The following is a 25,945-nucleotide window of genomic DNA, read 5'->3' as shown; positions in this document are numbered from 1 at the left end:
TATTTGCCTCTTTGAAACGTGACAGTTGCCATGGTAATGTCACTAGATACTTGGTGTATGCACACGCGCCTTATTATTATGGTCTGCAGCAATCCCAAGGGACCTGGTGCATTGTTTCTTCAAGTTGTGAACTGAGCAGTGAATATATCCGGAGTCATTCGCGTCGAAATTTCGGTTCTCATGTGTGACTTCTACTGACCTGTCTTGCAGTATGGCTTGGGAATTTGAAGGAGAGCGCAGATTGGTGTGTAGATTTATTTTGCAACCGTGATTTGCTTTTCGTTTTGGTGGTATTTTTCGAGGCCGGTAAATATTGAGTAATTTACTCGTCACAACGTGTACGAAAGAGCTGTGAACGTGCCGAGTTGTGCGTTACTTCGTAGATCGCGAAAGATCACTTTCCGCTCTCCTAACTGCTGTCGATAAAATTTTCTCAATTTATCACAGAGAAAGCAGAACCGGAGGAATTACAACTACGATGCGGATGATGTTATTGAAGGGAAACGCACATTTAGCGTGGAAGAAAAGCTAAACAGTACAAAATTTGCCGAGGGAGATTTCGTGAAGCGTCTCAGCGGAGATGGTGGGTCACAAGAATTTCTTTGCTGAATAAAATGTCTTAATTGAAAACCTCCTTGCTTACTGCATTGTTTTGCTATCATAGAATTTACCCTAAAGTTTATTCAAGAAAATGGCTTTACCTCACCGGTTGTAATTAAAAGCCCCGACGGACTAGATATGCGGTACGTAAGCTTATTTTGTTTATATCACAACAAAAAAGCTATCTCTTCGTAGGGTTCTGCGAGATTTTCTTTATAACTTGTGAAATTTCTCAGTTGTGATTGCTAGAAGCTTAGATTTCTCTGAATTCTACGACCATTTTAGGGTTCCTCGGGAAGACTTTAGTGTTGAAGATGTAAAGAATTTTGTTGGTAAGCTTTGAAATCTAAGTGTTTGCCGTTGAAATATACATCCACTGACATTACAGAACGTATGGTAGTCTCATGCCTACCCTATGTGTTTACAATGGTTAGGAGCTCGGCGAATGGTGGATGTCATTGATGTGAACACACAGCAAGCCCTAGAAATGACTTTACAACAGTGGGTAAAGTATTTCACAAGTGAGGACCGAGAGGAAATTTACAATGTAATAAGCTTGGAATTTAGTCATACCAAACTGGAGGACTTGGTGGAACCGCCAGAAGTGGTGAGCATTTTTTCAAGAATAGCTGACTTTTTAATGTATTGAGAGCAAATGTGTCTTGCCCGTTATTTTTTGGAAATTATTTTGATTTCTTTGAGTTATTTTCCTCTTCCTGTGCATGGTTTGGTTTGAGTGTTTCAGTTATGCTCGGTGCATGTGTATAATTTTCATTATTGGTCGCGTGTTAGCTTAAAAAATGTCATTTAATTCAGTTACTGTTATTTTTCATTGAAACTTCTCAGCAAAATAATCACTCTTTAGGACTGATAAATATCTCGGGTTCTAAGTGACGATTCAACACTTTATGCGGTGATGTTAACAATGGTCGCGAGCCCAGTTTGTAACGACAGAGAAAATCCACATAGAGATACCTCTTTTCACTTTGATTGAATTGTTTTGTGCTTTCAGATTTTTACCAAGTGCACTGAAAAAAAAAAGAACGGAGAGAAAAAAGCTTTTATTTTGTCCTCTAAACCCCCACGTCACAGGACAGCAGACTAGCTACAGAGAGCTCAGCAAAGAGTGTTTTATCCACACGCCCTTTAAAAACAAACCTACGAAATAACGAACCCAGCCAGAAGCCAGGCTACACTGGACTTATTTTCCCTGTCTATTCATTCATTTATTTATTTATTTTCGAGACTGATTGTGAAAAATCGTTTCGTTTCGGTGTTTTAATTGTGATAAATGTTTTGGTGTAGTGTTGAAGGAAATAAGAAGCCGTGACCATGAGGCAACGACTGTGGCTGGCTGCAGGGCATTTAACCAGAAATCGTTAAAAACCATCCCGAGAAAGCCTCTAACAGCCAAGAAATTCCTGCCATTTGGAGGGAATGTTTGTTAAAATGCACGTGCTTGTAATGGTTTAACAATTTTGGCGTGATAAGTCTGGATTTTGTGTCGAGTTCCCCTGCATTGACGTGCCTGCGTCATTCAGTTTAGTAATGAATCAGCACAGTCTAAGTTGCACCGTGTGTTTACGGTTAAATCTATCTCTTGACACATTGTTCTTCGTATGTGTCCACATATTATCGGAGAATGAAGCTTGTCTCGGCTTTCTGGCATGTTTTTCGAGCCGAAGGCTGGAACAGGTTTTGAATATCGGCAAAAAACACGGAGCGTCTCGTGAAGCCATAGTTATGTAAATATGGCGGCATACTCGTCACCACCTTTTGGTGAAAGACCGCAAGAAATCAAACGAAACCGAAAATTTCGGTTTTAAAATGCCTTTCAACTTATAAGAGTTTGACTTTCATAGCACTGTGTTTGCGACTTAAATACCAGGGTGATTTCGGATTAATTGCTGTAGCTGTGAAAGAGTTAGGTACAACCCGATTGAGAAATGGTTTACACAGTCTACGAAGTTACAATATTACTGGTCGCTAAAGTCCTTATAAAAGGAGATTTTAGCTTAAAGTGGTGTTATTTCGGTACACTATTACAACGACATGGTGAAGTACAAAGTTATTTAACTTGAAAACCGTAGTTTATAGGGAGTGCGCCTCTGTGAAATGAGAATTTTCGAACTCCCCAATGTACCGTTTCAGAATTTGATTTAGAGTGCCTATAGATGACCTTCATTTCATTTGGGTGTTAACCGAGCAGGCGGGCGCATTCTTCACTGGCCTCAAAACTCCAAAACTTAAAAATTTTGTTTCAATTCGCTCTTCAAAAGTTAATCTTATTGTCAAACGTCAGTTCTAGAGAGTTTTGCTTGTTGGTCAGACCGTGCTTAGCATCTTAGCTCAGTTCATTGTAGAACATCCAACCTAGTTTTGAGCGTCAATTTGATCATATATGGAATCTGTAACCTGACTTCCCTGCCGCGTTTGAAAGGGCGTATCGTAAAGTTGATCAAAGTCACTAAGTAACTTCCTTTAAATTGTAATCTTGTACATCTTGTACCAGACATTTTTTATTATTTTGCTAATTGTACCGTCTTCGTTGCGCTCAAACAGCAGTAAAAAACAGATAATGAAAACAATCAATTGAACTGTAGTAAAGCACGTTAACTAAAATTACATACACAGAGAAGCAAGAATGTAATTGTAATTAGATTACAGAACTCCATTTCCACGGCGCGAGAGGGTGATGAATTAACTTGAAATAACCATCAGAGTAAATTCGACTGCATTGTGCTCAAAAACGATCAGATAATGTTTATCTATGTAGGTTAAAACACGATTTTGAAGTTTTGTTTTATATTACCTCCAGCTTACCAATTACAAGTTTGAAACCAAGGCTGAAAACCCGGGAGAGTCGTGCACGTGTCTAGCAGTTTAACCATCGACTCCATAACCCCCCCAAAAACCCTTTCAGTCCAATCACCATTCTGTGGAAAGTTACATTTAGAAATAATTAGGCTTTGGTTTTAGTTTTTTCTTCTTTTAGCCAGTTTAGAGCGTAGAATTAAGATTTACGACTTACAAGAATGACTGCTTTACAGAAACTCGACTTGGTAGACAATGAGTGATATATTGAGACTTTCCTCGTTAATCATGTCATAAGAGATATTCTTCTTTTCGTTGTTTTTCGAGTGGTTCTCTTTTCATCTTAAAATAACGGAAGGAACCGCTGGTATTTCTGAAATACGTTCAGCGTAGCAAATTATGTGGTTTAGTTTTTACCAGAGTGAAAATTAAAAAAGGCTGCTCGTAGTTGGAGAGTGAATTCTCCATTTACAGTCATAATCTCGAATTAAATCTAGAAAGTTTATAGCCTGAATATGCTTTGAAAAGATTTTCATTTTTTCCTAGATTCGAACAATGGACTGGGTCAATGTAGTTTGGCCGCAACATCTTATTGACCAACAGCGAGATTCCACCAACTCCTTGGCGGACATGAAGTATCCGAAAGTCAGAAAGTAAGTTCTGAATTTATACGCTGTATTGTTATATCCTAGATATCTGGTGTTCACAGACACGCACCCAAACAATTCACACTAAACAAAACGGACAAAATCAGTCCAATTTGTGATAATGTTGTTTCGTAGATATATCTTTAACGATCGATATATGCAATCGTGATATTAGAAGTAGAAAGCGCTCATATTTTGTCCTGAAATTCTGAGTGCATTACTGCATGTTTACATCAATAACACATCGATTGCATTATTAAAATTATTTTTTGTGTCCGTTTCGGGAGCAATTTGACCATGATAGTTAAAACTACTGAAGCCTTATAGTTTGTACTTTGTGAAAACCATAATCACTTTCTTGTAAATTCAAAGTTTTAGGCAAAGTCGTAATCGAATCGTGTGATATCTAGAATTTATCTCTGTCATTTACTTATGACTGTTATCGCCATTAGACTGACAGATTTTCATACTAAGTCACTTTTCCCAATAAAGAAGACGATTGCTTAACTCGATTACCTTACGGTTTAAAAATAAAAAAGCTCTTAAAATCATAAAATCGCCCAAACTGAAACACAAAACTCAAGCGTTCTTGTGTTGAGCGCAATGAATATTTACACAAGTTGGAAAATTTCTGTGTTGTATGCGAGTTCAAACGTTTGGTTGTTTACTTACAACGCGGGTATGTACAGTGCAAGACAGCTAGAAGTCGCTGCCTCAGTTTATGATGCTTCTTTATCAAAACGTGGCGAAACAAAACGCGATTGTACAGTAAAGATAGCATCTGAAACGCGAGATGTTGCATTGCGCGTGATCATAATCGCCATTTTATGAACGGAGCACAAAAGATCCAACTTGCTTCATGTTGAATTCTGTCTGGCATGATCGAAATTTATGGCAAGCTTTCTCCTTCAAACGTTCAGAGGTATCCAAGTCATATACTGTATGTTACCCGTAGTATTAACAGACCAAATGTACGAGTTTGTGTCGAGCTTTTGATGCGACATTTCGCTTTTTGATTTCGGGCAAAATTTACATTCTATAACATCGCTTTTATTGCGTGACCGTTTCTTGAACGATAAACAGACGCTTGTTTCATCATTAACACCCAGCAACAACTGTACGGTTAACTAGATTAAGATGTGAAATTTCTCTAGCGGTTTTACAATTGAATAACAAGAAGTTGAATTTCTTTGTATTGAAGTTGTTCGTTCGGTATTTCGTGGGTTCTAATTCTTGTGAGTTTGCTCGTTTATTTTCATTTTGTAGTTATGGTCGACTGCCTAAGCTCGGCGTGCGTTTTATTTCGTGTTGTTTGCGTACCACTTAAGTTTGGCTAGAAGAAAGCCACTTTAGTTTAGTTTAGTGTATGGCCCAGATTATTCTTTTCCCTTTATAACAATCAGTAGAACTTAATAAGACAACCTTCTATTAAACTAACAAGCGAAGAGACATTTTCTGTAGTTTACAGCAAGCTTGAGAAGGACTATATGGTGTAGAATATATCTTAGTTCAAAATTAAGAAAATAATAATGATCACTTAGCAGAAATGTAAGCACAAGATACTAGATAGTTAAAGTACTGCTCAATAGCTTTCAATTAATTTGAACATTTAAGTTTTATCCACGGAACTAAGTGAGAACCACTTGAATTCACACGAGCTTGGTCGCATGAGAAACTGACACCGCAAAACATCCGAATAGTAAATTCGTGTTTTAGGGGCTAAATGATTCAATATGTAGGAAAATGTTTGTTTGTCTTCAACCAACGACAGTCCTTTTGAGAAGTGCTTATAATTTGATCACAAGAAAATGTACCTTTTCACTCTGACCGACATAGTGTGACCTTCAAGTTCGATGTTGCGATTTTATGTCCCAGGTCATCTAATAACCATAATTTTCAACGATTTCATCAGTACTAAAACGGATTGCAGGAAAAAGCAGTGTTCAAGTTTATCAAGTGAACTTGGTTTACAAACATATACTTCTCTTCCACATAGAAATCATGATCATAGAAAAATATGATAATAAAATCTTGAACAACATACATTTAATGGACCAGAGACAGCAGATTGCAACAATCAATTATTAAATTTAAGATTACAGGTAAGGTTTGTACTAGCGTAAAATCCTCTTTATGGAAGGATTCTTTTTTCTACAAAAGCAAGCCAGCAAGGCTGGAAGGAAGCATATGTTTTGTTCCTTATAAACAATGCCTTTGAAGGTGCTTACATTGTATCTGAATTTTAGAATATTGACAAATATATTTTTATCTCTTCTTAAGCAATTCGATCACTTCGCTTGCTTTTCGTCTTCGGTAGTACATTTTGATCGCCACTCGAGATTTTCCTCACAGCTCATCGCATATTTAGTTAGAAGAATCACTTTAGTAAGAGTTAGATCTTCGGTTCTCATTAGACTCACTGGTATTACGAAGATGTTCAGTTTTTAAATGGCCACGAGTAGTTTTAAATAGTAATTTAGTAATTGTTAAACTTCAGTCGCTTGAGCAAAACGAACTATAGAACGAAAGGGCATCAAAAGATTGTTTTTGTTTGTAAAGAGCAACACTATCTTCATTTGGTTTGGTAGTCATTTTAATGCACGTCGTAAATTGCAACCTTTACTTGCATGATAATATTTTTACTGTTGAATACTTCCCTCAGAATATTGATTCATTTCCTTAAGACACCGCTTCTTTTAATGAAACTTTACATAACAAGCAAAAAGATCTCACCTGAGGGAATTAAGATGACACAGTGTTGAAAAGATCCTTAAATCTTGGCAGGTGTTTGAATTTTTGTCTGAAAATTTACACGTATATTCATTTTACTAAAGCCTGTCTTAAAATTTCCACCAGATGCGTGGTACCTCTTGTTTTCGAACCTCTTGTTTCGAGATGCACTTGCTGTTTTCCAGGAAGTTTTTTCATCCTTGTAGCTTGTGTTTTAGGATTGTTCTCGCCATAATGTCAATTTCTGCAGCCCAGTGAAGTAGTTGATATCAGATTCCTGTAAAACCTGCTCCAGACATCACAAGTCTGCCTACCAACCAAGATGGCCGCGTTAAAGCTGCAGTGTAATTTTGCACTCGGGAAAAGCTTCAAGAAAGGAAATACTATGAAGTAGAAACTTGTGATTTGCACAATTAAACGTGAAAACATCAAAGTTTTTCATCATCAGTAGGGCAAATATATTAAAAGAAAAAGGCAGGTTGGTTTTGTTTATATTTATACTGGATACTGGTGTTATTCCTCGTGGTCTAAATATATGATTTTGCTTATCTTTTATAAGACAGACGTCCAGTCGCACAAGTATCGACTTTCAATTCTTGCGCAACAGCTTTGAAATGAAACAAAAATTTCAGACAGATGATAATGTGAGATTTCTCTTTAATACGCTGGAGAGAATTGAGCTCACTATGTTGATCAGCCCAATGGACGATGCTGTACATTTTATCAGTAAATAATAAAAGTCGTTTTGACTCTTCACGTTAGATGGCTCCTCATTACTGGCTTCATGTTCTTTTTTTGTAAGAAACTTTTTTTTTATAATTGCTTTAATCCGACGTCAAAATTTCAGGCCTAAATGCCCCCCCCCCCCCCTCAAAAAAAAAAACTAGGAACATTCATCGTCATTCCGAAAATTACACGTCTTTACAAAATATGGAGTATATGCGATCTGTTTGTTTCATATCGCGATAGCTGTTCAATAGGTCCTTCTAAGGATTGGGGAGGAATGAAGCAAACGCAGGAGAATTGAGATCAATATTAATAATTATGACCATATTTGACGCTGGAATGAAACAGTTTTCCATCGTGGTAATTAGCTCTACGTTACTGAGGCTCTGAAAGGAGTTGCTCAACTCTTAGTTTAAATTTTGGCTTTATCTCAGCTTTTAGTCAACAAAAACTTGGTCCCACAGATTCAGTTTTCTTTCTCCTTTCTTCTAATCTCGTGAATTGAGAGAAAAAAAAAAGTGAAAATCAGGGTTGGTATACTGTAACTGGGGTACAACAGCAATTTCACGGTCTTGGCAAATACGTATTCAGATTTCCCGGTGTCAGTGAAATAAACCTCTCCTTTTCTTAATCAATATTATCAATTTGGGTAATTTCACAACTACCAGTTAAAACCTATTTACACCCTTCACTCTCGTAAACGACATTTATCCCGGACTGGGTCTTTGGAGATGCTATTAAGCTGTCGATATAAATACTGTTGTTATTTCTAAGTAACTTCGACTACACGTGTCCGTATACAGCTACAAATCATGATATCACTAGGGTATCTTGGGGATATACGCAGGCCAGGTGGTACGTTTATAGGAACATTTTTAGTAACGTTCAGTGGAGAAGATCAAGCTACCATTTGTTTACTGTAATTTTCTCTTTGTTGCTCCAGAACAAGAATGAAGAGGTAGACTTCCCAAAGTAGTCCATCGCCTCCCCTCGAAAAAAAACAAAAACAAAAACAAAGAACAACTTACTCTTGACAAATCGCTATTGACAAATCACTCTTGACAAAATACTCTTGACAAATCACTCTTGACAAATCACTGTTGAACTCGTGTGAGCTTGTATTTGCTTGGCTTGCACAAAATAGCAAGATTACACGTTTTCACTTTGATACTTGTATAGGCCCAACCCTTTTAAAGCCCCAACATCCCGTCAAGGAAAAGCCTCACTCCCTTCAAATTTATGTCCAAGCAAAATCGTTCGTAACTAATTGAAAATTTACGAGAGGTCACTGATTTTATGGTTATTGAACCAATGTCATCAGTACGGCCAAATATCACATCTCTCTGTTGTACGTTGAGACACCTGAGTAACAGTGATCTAATTTAATTGTGGTGCTATCGACTCTTTCCGAGGTCAAGAGAATTTTTCTTTGCCTCGTGTGGTGTTCCATTTCTTCACGAGGGATAACATTCCGAAGGTGATTCATGGGTTATTTTAGTTCTTAAAATTACTGGAGAGTTAATTCGCTTTCCCCTGTCTTTAATCAGACAACTTATCATATCCCCGATGCATTTCCTTCGTCATTAGATACGTTTTGATGAGCGTAGGAGGCTGTTACACTGACTTTCACATCGACTTTGGTGGCACATCTGTGTGGTACCACATCATGAGGGGAAAAAAGGTTAGTTCGATTCCAGTGTTATAATTCCAGAGCAAATTGTTTTTATTATGTAATTAGAGGAATATCTATATTTTTCGGTGAAAATTCGCTTGTTGATACTGGTTTGAGCCCGCATTTTTGTCAGAGATGTTGCTAAGTAACATGACGTTTCCCTATGATCGAAGAGAGATGACAGTCGCGGGCCAATCGAGTACTTCAAAGTCATAAGTTCGTTTTTTTGACGACACCAACGACAAGCAAGTGGTGATGTAATGGACAGTACTCTGCAAAGGCACCTTTCTTTCACATTTTACATTAGATGAAGAAACTGACCGGAAGTTTCACACTTTGAAAGTCTGTGTTTTTCGATACTTTCTAACATTCACTTGTAATTTTTTTTTTTGCAAGTCAAAAGTAAATACTTTTTACAAAATCAAAGTGTATTACTTTGAGACGTCCCTAAATCAGTTACTTTTCCCATTCCACTATCCCTACTGATGTTGCCTGGATGAAGTGTTACTTGAATATCCTCTTTGACTCTTTATTTTAGACCAGGTCGAGTCTCAATCAACAAATCCTACCTCATTGGAGGTCTGGGTACGGGCGAGTCGAATGTCTCTGTCCTTCTTCTTTTTAGCATTGATCTCTCGGGTTGTTTGACTTATTTCTGGTTCAAGTTGAAGGGAAACACTCATTCGCAGTAAATGTTTTTGCAAGGTTTGCTTGATTTTGTTTTCCAAACACCTTTACTTGTATGGATTATTTTTTCCATCCTTCCCTCCCCTCTTCCCCCCCCCCCCCGAAAAATCACTTTTGTAATCCAGTTCCTTAGCAAATTAATGGATCATCTCACAATTTGTTCTCCATTGCGTGACAATCCAACTGAAAATGCTGTAAAGGAGACTAGAAAATGGTCAGCATGATCAAAGAAACACAGGTTTTAGGTATAATATATTTTACGATGATATTCAAGTTTCCTGGGGGAGGGGGTGATCTTATACTTGCAACTACGCTGACTTTTGCTCTAACTGCGCCGGTCTGCCTATAGAGCTGATCTGTGTTCGATCCTTGTCAGTATAACCCTGTTGTATTAAATCGTTTTCCATGTTGCAGGTTTTCTGGCTGATTCCACCCACCGAAAAGAATCTCCATTTGTACGAGCAGTGGGTTTTGTCCGGAAAACAACAGAATGTTTTCTTTGGCGATCAAGTCGAAAAGTGCTGCCGCACTTACTTGGAAAAAGGCGATACATTCTTGATTCCTTCAGGTGAGATCATCACTAAACGCAGTCTTGCTTAACAGTCGAAATACCGGCGTTTTTTCCTTTCTTAGTTTACCTTCTTTCCTTCGTTTGTTTTCAAGTGGACAGGGTATTAATGTACGTGTCGTTCGCAGCCTTTGTTTGATGTGTTCTTGTCCCGTACACATTCGGAGCGTAACCCTGCTGCGCTTGAAGCTCAATGTTGATTTTCATGGTTTTATGATGTTTTTATTTAGGCTGGATCCATGCTGTGTTTACTCCCGAAGACTCGCTTGTGTTTGGTGGAAATTTCGTACACAGTTTTAACATTCCAAGACAAATTAAAATCAGTGAGATCGAGGACAATACTAAGGTAAATCAGTTATTTTTCTTTTCTTTTTTTTCTTTTATTTGATGGTGGGTTTGATGCTAGCGTGGAAACAGATAGGAAGGATGAACTTGAAAAATTTCTCTGGAAATTTCAAGAGTGAAGATCTTTTTGTTTGAAAAATTCTTTGCTTTCTGTACTCTTTTGAAGATAAAAAATAACATTCTTTTCTAGTTTAGATAAAAACACAAGAGTACTTTTTCTTTTTCTTGTACTTTCAGTGCTCCTTTATTCCGTTCACAAGTTGTCTTGTGTGAACCCAAAGTCAAGATTATTTATAGAACCTTTTACGTATTGAGTTGGTTATAATTTGCACTTTTATACCTTAATAATTTCTGCAATTCGATGTTTACAGTATTTTACATTACTCGTAATTTGTTGTTGGTGTCACATCCATGATTAGAAAGAGTTTCCACTTACAAACATGGTCAAATTATTAAACTTAAGTATTTTATTTTAAATAGCTCGGTCTTAATAATCGAGTGACCACAGTGGAGCCACAGGGCAACCTCGTTCTAGGAAACCTGTTTGAAACGGAGAAGTCGTTTGGAAACACAAAGTTCAGTTCTAGATAATCGAACTTGTAGATACGTTTTTTGCTCTCCCGCCTTAAAGTATTGTTCGAGAAACGTTGGCTTCATATTTCGATTTTGTCCTCTTCAGTGTTACGGAAGCATTCTTTAGACGAGTAGCGTTGCGTGACGACGCCAAACGACTACATTCGATGTACCAACTGAATTGTCACGCTTTATCATGTCAATATCAGATATCATCATGGTACATTAATTCTAGTTGATGGCTTTTGTTTCCAGGTCCCTCTCAAGTTTCGTTATCCATTTTTGGCGCAGATCATGTGGTACGCCGCTGACAAGTATGTTCGACTGCTGGAGCGAAATAACAAAGAACTAGGTTTAAAGCCGACACCAAAAGCAGATCAAAACAAACAGGATACGGCCACAGCTAAGAAAAGAGACGCTGGTGTTACCCCGAAAGGAAAACAAGCAAGCAAACGATCCGCTAGAAGTGATGTACTAGAAGACGATGAGAAAACCAGTGCTTCTATACAAGAAGAAAACAAGGAGGACGATAAAACAGACACACCCGGGCGAAGACGGTCCAGTCGAGTTGCACGAAACGAGGCCATCGCGCGACAAGCTCAGGAGAATGCAGAGAAGGGAAGCGCTGTTAAAACCGGTAACAAAGTTAAAGAAGAAAAAACGGACACGGAAGAACTTAGCAGAAAGAAGGGAACTCCTAAGAAACAAAGCAAAGGAAACGAAGCCAAGGTGGAGGTAAATGGCGAAAATCACGATGAAGGCGACAACGATGAAGCTGTGAATTCATCTGAAACGAATGAAGAAGAAGACAAGACACCGTGGCGTGCAGTGTATCTAACTCGATTTGAGGTTGATGGGTTAACTGCGTTGATAGGGAGGCTCCGAGAATGGCCTCACGCCAAAAAGAACGTTCCTTCAGAAATAGAAGATCCTTACGGACTTTTGGAGAGATTAGAGGTTTGTGCAAATTTCAGTCGAAATAAAATGAAATAATGAAAGGATGTCCTTTTTCTACAGAGAAACGAGGAATCATTAAAATATTAGAACTCAATACATCTTCTTGCGTTTACCGCTAATTCAGTTGAAAGAAATAACGGGAATACTTTGAAATGGTTAAAAATCTCACAAGTGGCTAAATCTCCGTAAGCTCTCTCGACTTGTAATCGTTGAAGAAAATTCAGACAGACGATTGTGCATAGAGAACTTGGCTGTCCTTACTGGTTAAAGTTATCATGCTACAAAATAAGTTGAAGTATTTTTGTGAGCTGCAGATAAATAAACAAAGGTGCGAAAGTACTTACGATTATTTGTCCGCAGACGTTATCTGTTCGGATAAGAGAAAGGGCTACCAAGAGATAAGCGTACTGTACGGCCCCGCAAATGATCCCGGCCCGCAAATGATCCCCGTACCGCAAATGATTCCCAAGTTGTACCGCAAATGATCCCGGGACCGGAACTGATTCCACCGCAAAAAGTTAGGAATGGCGTGGACTCCATGAAAAGTCTATGGATGGATACATATTTTCTTAATTATCCTAGGTGAAGAAAAGACAAGTACCTCAGGCATAAAAGCAGCAATAAAAAACGTTTCTCATACTGCGCAAAATAGTGAATTGACATGTGTCGACTGCATAAATGTTTCGTTTAGGAAACGCACTGCAAAAAGAAACATGAATCTTCGAAGATGCCTCGGTCATCTAATTAACCGCTTTGAACTTTTCCCTGTACACTTCTCATACTTGCGTCCTAGATAGCCACAGGCTCCCACGAAAGTCTCTAGGATTCCTTCGTGCTAGTTACCGTAGTAAAAATGTAGCCAATCCACTTGGGAATTCTCAGTTGTCTCCAAATTTGAGGATACAGTGAACATCCTGTGTTATCATACATCTCAGGCCCGGACCCAGTAAAGTCATTCAGGGAAGGATCTAGCTAAACTACAAACTTCAAACACAGGATTTCGTAACGTTGGATATCAGTTTTAAAGTTGTGAAATTTGCATTCAAATCGTTCATACTGCACATTTTCTTGCGTTTCATATAGTAACTGTTGTATCAAAATATTGTACTATTACTGTGAAACTCAGAAAACCGTGAATACCAGAAATATTTAAGGATTATTATTGTGTAGCAAGGAAAAAACCAATTAAGCGTGAGAAAACTAAACCGCAAACAACAGCGGTAATAGGCCACTTTCGATATATCAATGTTCTAACATAGCTCCAAGGCTTTCAGGACAACCTTCTATGTTTGGTGGTGTTTTCTTTGTATCCAAGTCTCTTTTGGGAATTGAAAAACAAGGGAAACTGAAAAAATTTGCAATTTTAACCCGAAAGCCTCGGATCGATGTTAGAATATTGATATATCGAACGTGACCTATTGGTTGTGGTTTTGAGGTTTTTTCGCGTGTCCTGAACTTTATAGGGATTAGTTCAGTACCAAATTAACCTTTTGGAATCAAATCAAAATGTTCACGGTTTTCTGAGTTTCGCAGTTATAAAAAAAGCGATTGCATAAATTTAAAATCCACTGTCCAAATTCCTGAGTCCTCAAATTTCCAAATTTTATGGCGAGGCGACCATTTCCGGTCCAGGATCATTTATGGTACAATCTGGGGATCATTTCCGGTCCTGGGATCATTTGCGGTACAATTTGGGGATCATTTGCGGTACGGAGATCATTTGCAGGCCGGGATCATTTGCGGGGCCTTACAGTACTAAAGCTGTGAGCTTTGGGGAACAGATAATGTCCAAGGACAGATATCCTTGAATTTTTTTCTCGTATCAAATGGGGTTGTTTTATTCATTGTCCTTCTGCCATTTTTACATATGGTCGCTCTTTTGGGGAGAACTCTTATTTAAGCTGTTAAATGTCAAAGTTATTCGGTAAGATTGACCGTTTGTTCAAATATTAAGTATTGAACGTAAAAACGTAGCTTACAGTGTAACTTGATGTAAACTATGTTCATAAGTTCTTGGCTACAATTCATAATAACAGAATTATTGGATTCGGTTTTGTCATTGTTCTTTTCAAATGACAGATAACACTTACCTCGCCTAACTCTATGACAATTCTAGATATCAATATATACTCTAGGATTACTTCGTCTCTCCTCGGTGTCAAGTAATATCCACTTACCACGACCTTCAGTAGATGTGTTCGGGGGGTCAGTGGTTAGTGTTGGCTGACCTCCGTATTGAGCAGTCCAGTGTCGAGCCTTGGCCTGGGTCATTGTGTCGTACTCTTACAGTGCCTCCCTATCTCCTCCCTGATGTATAAATGGGTACCGACCCTGCCAAGGACAAGCATCCCATCTATGGAGGAGTAGAAATACTCCTAGTCGCGTCATGTTAAGAAAACCGGACATAACCCCTAGCCTGATGGGCCACAAGGCTCGAACGAAGATTTGTCCTTACCTTTCTGTTGCTGTTGTTCATTTAGGAACTCCTTGAACAGCATCGGGAAGATGATCCTAAGCTAGCAGCTTCTGGGTTGCAGCATCTGTTACAGATCGACAAACCAATACAGGTAAGGGGAGCAAAGATTGCGCAGGTGATAAAATGGTATGGTATCTAAAAACATTAATTTGGGCACTGGCGTTGATTGGTGATATCTTTCGACTTTGGCTTCGAGAAAATTCACGTACTGGCCACCGAGATCATTTGGATATTTAAAGTGAGCTCTAATTAGTAGAAAGTTTCTAATAGCAATCACCCACAAATGGTAGCCCTAGATCCCAGACACTCTTACTTTGTTCCCTGGAGTTTGTTTACTGTCGAATTGCAAAAAAAATACACTTAGAGTAAAAAATGTCTACTTGTTTTTCTGTTACAGAAGAAACCAGTACCCAGGAAAACGGGTCCAAGAGGACCAATGCTTGGTACAAAGGTTGGCCCAGGAATCAGACGCCGGCGCACTCGATGTGGGCAGTGTGAAAATTGCCAACGAGAGGACTGTGGCGAGTGCCGAACCTGTAAAGATATGAAGAAGTTTGGCGGGGCGGGAAGAATGAAACAGTCTTGCCTAATGCGAGCATGCATAGATGTATGTTGTATCATTGTTTATTTTCTTTATATGTTTTCGCAAACATCCTCTTTTACATGTCGTAAGAAAAGGGTGAAATATTTCTTGTATCGAAATATCTATTCTACTCTGACCTTTCCTTGTATGGTCTCGTAGTTTAGTCGGTAGAGCAATGGTGCTTCAAATCCCATCAAGATTAAATAATTTTGGTTGCACCGAGATTGAAAAGTCCTTGAAAAGCCCTCGAAAATTGAAAATTGAGGTATTTGTCCTTCAAAACGTTTTTGAATTTTTTACCAGCAGTCCTTGACTCTTGTTGACAAGTCCTTGAATACTTGCGACGGCGGGATAGAAAAAGCAATTTTAACTTTAACTATAAGGCAAGAAAGATCTATCATTTGTCACCGAGTCTCAAAAGTTGATTTTCCCGATGCAGGAGTGAAGTGATTATTTTGTTTAGTACCTAATGGAGTATTGAAATAATTCTGCTCTGATCTTCGCCGTTACGAAAATAAGACGCTTGATAACAGGTTAAACTTGTTTTCCCTTGAAAGGGGCCTTGTGTATTCTTCATTACGTGTCCCGCATGTTATAATTCGCTCATAACAGTCGATGGAAGCTGAAGAAAACCCTCCTTCAACTGTGATCACTCGACTCTTGTATACTCTGGTTTGATCTGGCTTTAAAGACGCTTTTCTCAGTACTTCGAACATACTCAAACCAACTGCTTTGCAGAAATCGAAGATCGCCTACTAACAAAATCGTTTCCTTGCTTAATTGTTGTTTTCAGCCCAACCTGCCTACTTGTGTGCGATGTTTGGTGTGTAACAAGGTCAATACAGACGAGAACCCGCTGATGGAGTGTCGCTTCTGCGGAGAGATTGTTCACCCATCTTGCCTGACTGACAATAAAGGGCGCTGTAAGATGATCACTGAGATCAACAACTGTTGGGAGTGTCCTAAGTGCTGTAAAGATGCCACGGTAAGAACGCGGGAACCTCACTGATGGCATTTTTATGCATACAGTTGACTTCCGATAACTCGACCCTTCAAGGGAAATTGAAAAAGGTTCGAGTTGTCGGGGGTTCGAGTTATCGGGAGTTGAGAACAAATGGCCAGAAATAAGGGAGAAAAAACAATGTTTAATGTGACTGACAAGGCAGTTAACCGTGGAGATGGGAAAGGGATGTCAGTACCGTGCACACTACACTTCAAGGGAGCCAAGAGATTTATTGACATTTTGAAAAAGGAGTTAAGAAGCAACACTTTGTGGAAACCATCGGAACCTGAACTGAACTGACACGTATTGTGTAATGCAAAAGAAAGGAAAAAGTTCACACGACTGCATTAAAATAAATTTAATGTTTTGTACTACAGTACACTGCTTGTTTTGACTTGTCACGTATTGACAGACATGGTTCCAGTTATCGAGGGTAAAATTATATAGAAAATGACCTGAAGGGAATCGAAAATTGCTTCGAGTTAGCGGGAGGTTCGAGTTATCGAGGGTAAAATTACAGTAAACGTATGACGGAAATCCAGGGGAAATCGATTTTGGTTCGAGTTAACACGAGGTTCGAGTTAGCGAGGGTTCGAGTTATCGGGAGTCGACTGTAGTTATATAGACAGACAGACAAGCAGGCAGGCAGGCACTCAGCAGGCAGGCAGGGACGCAGGCAGACAGACAGGCAGACTGACGGATAGACAAAAAGACAGACAGAAAGACAGACAGGCAGACAGGCAGGGGTCGTGTGGGGGCTCGATTACCAGCTGCTGTTCGGGAGAGGAGCACGCGCTTCTCCCCCAAACTAACGTAGACCGGACCAAAAGGGCGGCGGAAGTCGATCCTAGGTCGTATGGTAAAATACATAAAATGCTGAAACATTAATAAATTTATGAAAAGAACAGCAGTAATTCTTGCGAGTCAAATTGTAACTTTTGAACGAAAACAGCATTTTCACATAACTCGGCTCCATGAATTTTTACCTTTTGGCAGCGCACGTTTAAGACTATTTGAAGCTCTAGCTGGATTTGAGTCAAAACAAGGTCACCCCGATTTTGAGTGAAATTCATCTATTTCATTTGTTTGTCTGTCTTGCTCTCCGAATGGGGTATGTTTTGTATCATTTTGTCTTATAAGGGGTCACGTAAGAAAGGACTCGGCGTCCTCATTCACTTTCTAAGTAGGGCTGTTGATATAGGTTGCATTGTTATTTGTTGTTTGTAATGGTATGTTTTTACGTTTGGGTTTTAACTTTATGAACGAAGTAGAACTGGTAACTCAGGCCTGGTCATAACTGTTTTCTCTCTGTAGGCGCCTTCCCTTGAGGAACTCCCTAATACACCTTCAAAGAAACGCAAGGTAATTAAGCATAATATAATGGCCGAGATAATACGAGTGCTCTGGTTGGTCAGAAATTTTAGTGGTAAGAACTCGAGAAAACTTGTATAAAAATATCAAAAGAAGTTACAGAAAACAGCATTTTGTGATGCCTGGTCGTGTTGTAAGATGAGGACGCTGACGTCGAAACAACGTGCAGCTAACAACTAGTAAATGTTAGGAAAAACGTTTTTAAAGAAGTGGGAAATTTCTTCTCTGCCTTCAATTATTTTCGGATTCGCGAAATATCGTCCGTTGACGTTTGTTTTTGTTTCTTTGATTATAGGCAAGTCCAGTGAAGGAACCTTCTAAAAAGGTACAATGACTAGATATCCAGTGTGAATCTTACTCCTTTTTCCACTGAATCGTTTCGATTTTTAAGATGCGCTAACGAGAGCCTTCTCGCATTAGAAGTTAACATGTCTGTGATTTTATGGGTCACTCTTCATTTAAGGTATAGCGACTAGAGGGCATAGCGACTCTTTCCCTTGGACGTTTAGGGTCCCATCAGTGATTAACCACTGAATTCTCTTAAGTTTTTCAACACAAAGTTAAGTAAGAAGGTGTTGAGAATTAAAAACTTGATGAAGTCAGGAGAAGTGTCTAGACTAAAAATGGTATTTTTAGAACTCAGTATGGAGAATTTAGTTGATGTTGTTGCTATCAAGTAGTACAGTATGTGAGTTGCGTTTAAATTTATTACCATTCTTGGCTGTTTCAGATCAAACAAGGTCGTTACGTTGGGAGTGACAAAGACTCGGTAAGTCAGCTGATCAGTCTGTTCTCTCTTTTTCCCAACACTTAACACCTGTCGAAATCTTATTTCTCCTCAGATCATGAAAATTGATGATCTGATCACTAAATGGACAGTGGGTTCGTTGTAATGATGATCAAATTATCCCAATTATTCCTCTGCTGACTACCTCACTATAGGAAATTATCCCTCGTGTTAATTAACGTATTTGAAATTAACGCGACTTAAATTTAGGCGAATGAAGGTAAATTTGCTTCCCAATAAAGGAAATTAACGCGTCTGCTACACCAAAAAAAAAAAAAAAACCAAAAATTTGTTGAGAACAGGAACCAATTTATTTTAACGCTGTAAAGCTGACAGCGAACAGGAACAAAATTTAGTTGAAGTATAGTAAACGATTTACTAATGTGAAAGATTGATGTGAAATGTAAAGTGCGCGAATAAAATTTACTGTTTGGCTGTGTCAAGAATGTCTGGAGTGTGTCACGGATTCGGGGGAAAATAGTGGTAATTAACTTCGCGGAAATTAACGCGCAACTTATTAACAGCGCGGAAATTAACATTTACTTAAATTAACGCGACTTAAATTAACGCGCATTTCAAAAATTCGCGTTAACGTGCCTATGAAGTAAAAAATAATTGCTGCTTATTTGAAAGGCTTTTCAAAGTAAAGAAGAACGGCGTTTTTTTGAAATATTTTTTTCCGTTTTAGAGATATTCACGTTTTTGTATTATGCAAATGAGGAAAGTGATGACGTCATAGGTGGTTCCACCTAAGCAATAAAATACTGAATCAAGAATATCTCTAGAAATATTACAGCAGTGTTCTTCAAACTTGGCACCAGGAATGTACATCACAAAAGAAACAAAATGACACCTACTATATCGTTGCCATGGCAACACTCTTGGCTCCAGTCTCTTTCTGTGAAAAACCAAATATCCCCATTTACAACCTTTTAAAGTGGGACAGAGGGTCTTGCTCGGAACACGCATGGTTCCCATATTGTCTTAACTCTCCCCATTAGATTGTTGGGAGTGTATGATCCTTGTTTAAGATAAAAACTGGGAATTTTAGTCTTAATTAAAACAGGACCAGCAGTATAACTGTTGTCATGGCAACGGCACGACGGGTGCCATTGTGTCTTTTGTGATGTACATTTCTTGTGCCAAGTTTAAAGAACACTGCTTTAATACTTCTAGAGATATTCTTGATTGAGTGTTGTACTGATTTAGTGGAACCACCTATGACGTCATCACTTTTCTCGTTTGCATAATACAAAAACGGAAATATCTCTAAAACGAGAAAAAGATTTTCTAAAAAGGAAAACGCCATTCTTCTCTACTTTGAAAAGCCTTTCAAATAAGCAGCCATTATTTTTTACTTCATAGGCACTTTAATTTCATGAAGCGTTAATTTCCTGTAATAAGGTATCGTAAATTAGAGAGGCTCTGTGACATGATTGTTATCATGTTGAACTCCGAATCGGAAGCACCGGATTCGAACCAAGCTTCCTATGCACTTACTTCTACCCAACGAAGAAAGTAATGCCTGTCGAGTGATAAGAACGTCTTCGTAGGTGGCCACTTCGAGCCTTGTCTGAAGGCACTGTGTGCCCCTCTCCACCCGTGTAAATGGGTGCTAATAAACTTTTAAGCATCCTGACAAATGAAATAGAATAGATCAGTTAACAAAACAAGCGACGATATCCACTAATTTACTGGGTAGCAATCTATCCGATGGATAGCGTTATCAGTCCCTTTAAGCAACTGGGTGTATGTGGAGAGAGGCACGGATTGTAAAATGTTTCACGACCTTCCGATCTGGATTCCACACGCTTACCAGATCTCGAAGAGTGTAGGAGAGTCGTTCGTACTTGTCTCTTTAACGTGGAAACCTTTTGTTAGCAGGCTGGGCTTTAAAATCCGCGTTCCGTTCTAATGCTGCTCTGGCTGCTTTTTTGTTTCTATTGATATAAATCGACTGTAGCAATCGTAATAACCGCTTCCAAATGTTCATTTTTGTGATGACTGGTTAAGGTCCTAACGTTGTCTTGCGATTGAGTACAGTCGTACGCCGGGTCATTGCAAGTTCTCTGTGACTGTGCGGCTTCCACGAGAAGGGGTCTTGTACGTTCGGCGACGGACGGAACTGAAAATAACTCTTCCAAGAACTCTTCCAAGAACTCACCTCGAAACTCGTTTTCCTAATCGACAGGATGACCTTACAGCAAAACAATCGCCTCAGAAAATCGGGAAGGCGCCATTAAGTATGTGTATAATTTCATTTCGTCTTTGTGGCTAAACATGTAAAGTCTTGCTTGAAAACTGGAGAGAACGCCTTGTTCTAAGCCCAGTGTTTTCCAGATGGTACTTACTTCATGTATGCCACTCCAAACCTGGACAAGGCGCTCTGACCCCTTCTCAGGGGCCATGTTATAGATTCTCTAGTTGCCGACTTTTCTTATTTTCACTGCAATCCTGTCTGAGGCCGAAGCAAGGCATTTTCGGGCATGGCCATTTTCTCGCCATTTTCTCGCCATTATTGAGTGATTTGTTTTCCTTAACATACGTTTCCATGGTTATTTCTAAGTATCAAGTTTGATTGTTTTGTAAGCTAATTTGCTTAACGAGATCCTAAACATTAGTTTGCAACTCGTGTCCAAGATTGCCTCGCTTTGAGCTTCGTCTGATTTGTAATGCAGACAGGAAAACGTAGATCTCAATTTTGTCGAAAATTGTATGTTTGTGAGCTGTTAGCGAATGATTTTGAATAACCTGTTCTTCCTCGTAGATAACTGATATAAAGCACAATATTCCCATTGCCCGAAAAAACAGCTAAGAGGACAGCATTTACCTACGAACCAACTTGCGTTTTAAAATTATTTTCTTGTATTCCTTGCAGAAGAACAAAATGGAGATCGAGTCCTCAGACGACGAAAGTGACGTATCTTCTCCTGCTGTCGATGATGAAGTGGCTACTTCACGTACGCGCCGTCCTGTTGTAGTGCCCAAACCTCCACCTGGTCCTCCGCCGGAAGTTCACCCTAAGCGCGTAGTTCGTCCCTGTCCAGTTTCTCCTCCTCCCCAGTCTTTCCCTTTGGAGAACGACCAGAGTCACGCCATGGATCGTCAGCTATGGCTGTCAGTATTTAGCTTTCTCTCGCAACCTGAGCTCTGTGTGTGCATGCGCGTGTGTCGTACGTGGAACCGCTGGTGTATGGATCGCCGTCTATGGTCTGTGATTGACCTTTCAGAAAAGAGAGCCGTTACTCCTTCTGCTCTTAAGGGGATTGTGCGGCGCCAACCCACAACACTTAATCTGAGCTGGACAAACGTCACTTTTAAACAACTGCAATGGCTCTTGAACCGTCTCCCGAGAATACGGGAACTTTATCTGAGTGGTACAACAGAGGCTACTGTGTACGCGCTCCCAACTGTCACCTGCCCTCGGTTGAAAGTCCTGGGGTTAAGCTGGTCCATGGGAATCACTGACTCGCTGATGAAAGAACTTCTGGTACCTGATTCTGACTCCCGCGCGGGGACTGGGGAGAACAAAAGCCCGCTAAGTAGATTATCCACGCTATTTCTTTCCGGTAGTGACGTGACGGGATCGACTCTTCGCTTGCTTGTTCAACACTGCCCTGACTTACGGAAACTGGATTTGAGTTTCTGTCCTGGAATAACTGATCAAGACATTGAAAGCGTGTGCGGCCAAGCCTCGATCAACGAGTTTCTTCTGAGTGGCTGTGCTAAGCTCTCTGACAAATGCTTGTCTTTTTTGAAGCTTTTTCCGTCGCTTATTCGCCTTGACCTACGGTCTTGCACTGGTGTCACTTCCGACGCTGTCCAAGAATTTGTGAAAACTCGCAAGGATTTGCTGAAGATATTGGAAGGAAAGCTTATTGTAAATATGTAACTGTGGCTGCCTGTCTTATACGTTGCTGCGGCATAGCTGTTTTTCAGCTAAGAGGGGATTAGGTAGAAGCGAGTTAATCTCACCTTCACAGGCCTTAATCTTAGGCGATGACTCTCAAGTGTCTTTTTTTAGATTTAGTGTCCAGCTCTCCCGCGGATCATGTTACCACGCGGCGTGCGTTGCGCTGATGTTTTCGTGGAGGAGGAAAATCGTGTCGCTTGGGCTGTCCATGAGATTAAAATTAGCGTCACGAGATTAGCTATCTTTAGACCCTCCCGGAATATAGTGATCTAAAATTAACTTGAGAGGGATTGCCTTGGCATGGTAGCAAGGCGTTAATGGAGGATTAACTCTCTTACCTTCATCCTCCCTCGCTGTTCTGCGTTAATGTGGCATATTGTTTCAACCAAATGCAGGCAAAAATTTCAAGTCCAATTTTTTTAGAAGTCCATATACACCCCGCTCATTCGTACACTCGTTCGGTAGTTTCTTAATTCGTCATCAGTGTTGTGTGCCCCCTTTGTTTTGGCTGTTAAAATAGACCGTATATTACCCGCAAGTATGAAAGGTTAGAGAGAGCTGACGAAGGGTAGAATACCACGTTTTCTTTTTTTCCATCCTTACCGCTAAACCTCCTCCAACTTTCTTTTTTTTATGTTAAGTATACCCCTTACACGCCACAGTTTCCCGGTAGGTCCTCCCTTTGAAGCCATATTTTTTTGGCTTGTCCTCCCATAAAATCTCACCAGTCCCAATTCCGATCTCATATAAAAGGAACAGACCCTTAACTGAACGTCTTTCACTTCTAAGTGAAGAGACGCGTTTTAAAAAATGCTTTAAAATGCATAACCATGGCCACGTGGACAACGAAATCCAAACCACCTTGCATGGTAGAAACAAATAACTGTACCTTAAATTGTTTAAGTTTGAACTTCAACGTTTCAACTTTGAATCGTGGCTGAAATCTACTATTCTGCTTCAGTTTTCAGTAGGAGTTTAATTTGATTACCCAATTGTCCCTGTAACAGAGGCCACACTGTAAGTAGCTGGTAAAAATGTGCATTTGTAGTCTCATTCGTTGCAAACAAATTCAAGTGGAAGCACCAGACCTGGGTTTGAATGGCGGATAACGCAATCCACTGCATAAATCCCAATCCAGTGGATAGCGTGGTTTGTTTTGTTAACACCTAACCACTGGATAGTGATTTATCCGGTAGATAACGTTATCTGCCTTTCGAACAACTGGGGCCTGCTGTTTAACGTATACTGAGTCAATGCACCGCCAGACAGTTGTATTCTTGCTGAAATTAACATTTATTATTTTTGCTGGCTTTGTAAAAATTTTCAAGTTCCGTTATTAAGGTTGTAATGTCGACTTTTGATGAAGCGCGTTTGATTCTGTTACCTTCATTCAAATGCGTTTAACTTTTGTATGAAAGTCAATTTTTGTAAATTGGATAATTTTAAATAAGAACTTTTTAAAGTTGAAATGGAAACTTGGAATATGGTAATAAATAGCTCGAACTACAGTCGATGGTGCGTCGAATTGCTTTGGGTTTATTATCATTTTCATTTAGATCGCGCAAGGAAGGCTTGCGTTACAGCGTATCCAAATTTGCAGACTGAATTACAAAGTGCGAAAAATCATGCGAATTCTTAGAAAAAAAGAGCCGCATTTGACGTGTTTGTGTTTGTGTTTGTGTATTTCTTGTCAAGAATTAGTCACTAAAATACGATACTGTCTTCAGAAACTGCATGATCTCCTTAAGGGCCCATTAACCGATCTTTTCGAGCCGTCGCTAAGGAAAATTTAGTCTCATAACCTCATCATTTTTCGTTAGTTCAGAGTTATTTCACCTGTTTCAACTTTTTCATGATCAGTAACACTAGTGATGACGTCATCAGGCCACGCCCATGGTCATGTGACTAATACAGAAAAAATGCAAAGGCTCCCAGGCAAAGTACTTTCTCGGGATTTTTTTCATTGATTTAATATTTTAATTTAAATCCTCATTACGCTATGCATCGATTTTGTTGCATTTCTAAAAGGTCAGATTTTGAGAGCATTTCAAAATATTGAAAAATTCGTAATTTTCTGAAAAAAAGCATGATTTCAAAAAAGGAATGCATAGCTATGTTGCCAACCTTGGCTTTAGTCGAAATTCATCGAAAAAGGCTGGATTTAATGAAAACCCGCGTTTCCTTTAGCATTTAAAGAAACCGGAAGTGCGCCCGATGTCTATTGGAAGTTACCCTATCAGCGCGTGCGCAATTTACACTACCAGCGCATTTCGGTAAGATCAAACAAAGCCACACGGAGTTAGTTTTTCTCTTTCTTTTGCTCGTTTTTCTGTCTTTCTCTTATTTTGTCTTTGCTTGTACTTTTTTCACTTTGCATTTTGCGAAACACAAGGAAAAACATCTAAAATGTATGCGAATTTGCAAGTTTTTGAGTTGTTTTTATTTTCCGTGCTCAGGCTGACGTAAGTGACCGGAAGTGAAATTTCACCTCCTTAGCAACGCGCGCGAGCGCGCGCATGAATCGGTTAATGGCCCTTAAAGTCAAAACTGTTCTTGCCACTAAATCGATCCACCCCACCTGGTGAGCCAAATGTTGATTGATCCGCAAGGAGGGTAGCGAGCTGCTCTTGTCCGTGTCTTCGTTGTCCGTCACCAATTCATCTCCCTCCCATCGGATTCTTTTTCCACCTGCGAGACAAGTATGCCGCCATTGTTGTGTAATAAGTTGACAAGCTCCGTAGATTCTAACAAGACTTTATTCACAGGCCAACATGGCCGCTCACATGGCGAGAGACAAATCAGAGGATCATGGGAAAAGTCCTAAAGCATGATGGGACATGCTTACACGCTTTCTTCTTCAAACAGGAACTCAAAAGAAACAATGTAAAAGGCTAATACATAACAGATAAAAAAATAAACTTATAATGTCAGTGTTCTCTTCCAGTCCAGTCTCATTCTCGATCCATCCAGTCCTAAGCTACAACAGCGGGTATTCTGATCCTGTAACAAGAAAGGTGATGTACAATAAGTTTGATGTCCAGCATACTTTAGTCAGAGTATCTGGCAGGACGTCGATTCATTCGGCCACTGCGCGTTATAGTTGGAGGCTTAGGCAAACTGGGCGATGAAATGACAGGAGATGTCTGTGACGGTGTATAAGGACTGGGTGGAGAAAGGGACGCTGCTGGTGGAGTGTCATCAGCTGAGGGCAACAGAGAGGTTACAGGGGCTGGAGATAGCATTGATGAGGTGCTCTCTGAAGACCTTGGTGGCGTTGGTGACAGACTTGCCGAAGACTTTGGAGTCAAAGATGGAGGTGCTGTGGGTGATAATGAATTAGAGAGCAGTTTGTCAGAGAGAGTTGGCGCAGGCCGGTCCTGAGGCGGGGAGTCACCTGTGAGCTGCGGTGGTGCAAGCTGGATTTGGACACGGTTTCGTCTGATTTGACTGTTGCCAGTGTCAGTGAGGTACGACCGAGGACCAGCAGAACCAA

At 39.7% G+C, this 25,945-nt stretch overlaps 1 protein-coding gene across 1 annotated transcript; it reads left to right on the top strand.

The window, feature by feature from the left end:
* Window positions 1–90: 90 nt before the first annotated feature.
* On the top strand, window positions 91–23,963 carry LOC110058888 (lysine-specific demethylase 2B-like). The gene is made up of 17 exons (XM_020765548.2): window positions 91–244; window positions 448–583; window positions 665–743; window positions 886–932; window positions 1,035–1,207; window positions 3,961–4,067; window positions 9,105–9,198; window positions 10,291–10,444; window positions 10,675–10,790; window positions 11,618–12,319; window positions 14,800–14,886; window positions 15,193–15,402; window positions 16,172–16,363; window positions 17,696–17,743; window positions 18,048–18,077; window positions 18,483–18,521; window positions 21,418–23,963. The coding sequence occupies exons 1-17, from the start codon at window positions 212–214 to the stop codon at window positions 22,429–22,431; spliced, it is 3,261 nt and encodes a 1,086-aa protein (XP_020621207.2). The 5' UTR covers window positions 91–211; the 3' UTR covers window positions 22,432–23,963.
* Window positions 23,964–25,945: the final 1,982 nt, after the last annotated feature.

This window comes from Orbicella faveolata, unplaced genomic scaffold (assembly GCF_042242905.1).
Source record: "Orbicella faveolata isolate gen_17 unplaced genomic scaffold, um_ofav_v1 contig_47, whole genome shotgun sequence".
In the NCBI taxonomy this organism is placed as follows: Eukaryota; Metazoa; Cnidaria; class Anthozoa; order Scleractinia; family Merulinidae; genus Orbicella; species Orbicella faveolata.
This window is presented reverse-complemented; position numbering and strand designations above follow the sequence as displayed.

Excerpts from the sequence above, each read along its gene's own strand:
- LOC110058888 (XM_020765548.2), top strand. The coding sequence starts at position 212 with ATGGCTTGGGAATTTGAAGGAGAGCGCAGATTG. Across the intron at positions 12,320-14,799 it reads GACTTTTGGAGAGATTAGAG|GAACTCCTTGAACAGCATCG; the intron begins GTTTGTGCAAAT and ends TTGTTCATTTAG. Across the intron at positions 17,744-18,047 it reads CACCTTCAAAGAAACGCAAG|GCAAGTCCAGTGAAGGAACC; the intron begins GTAATTAAGCAT and ends CTTTGATTATAG.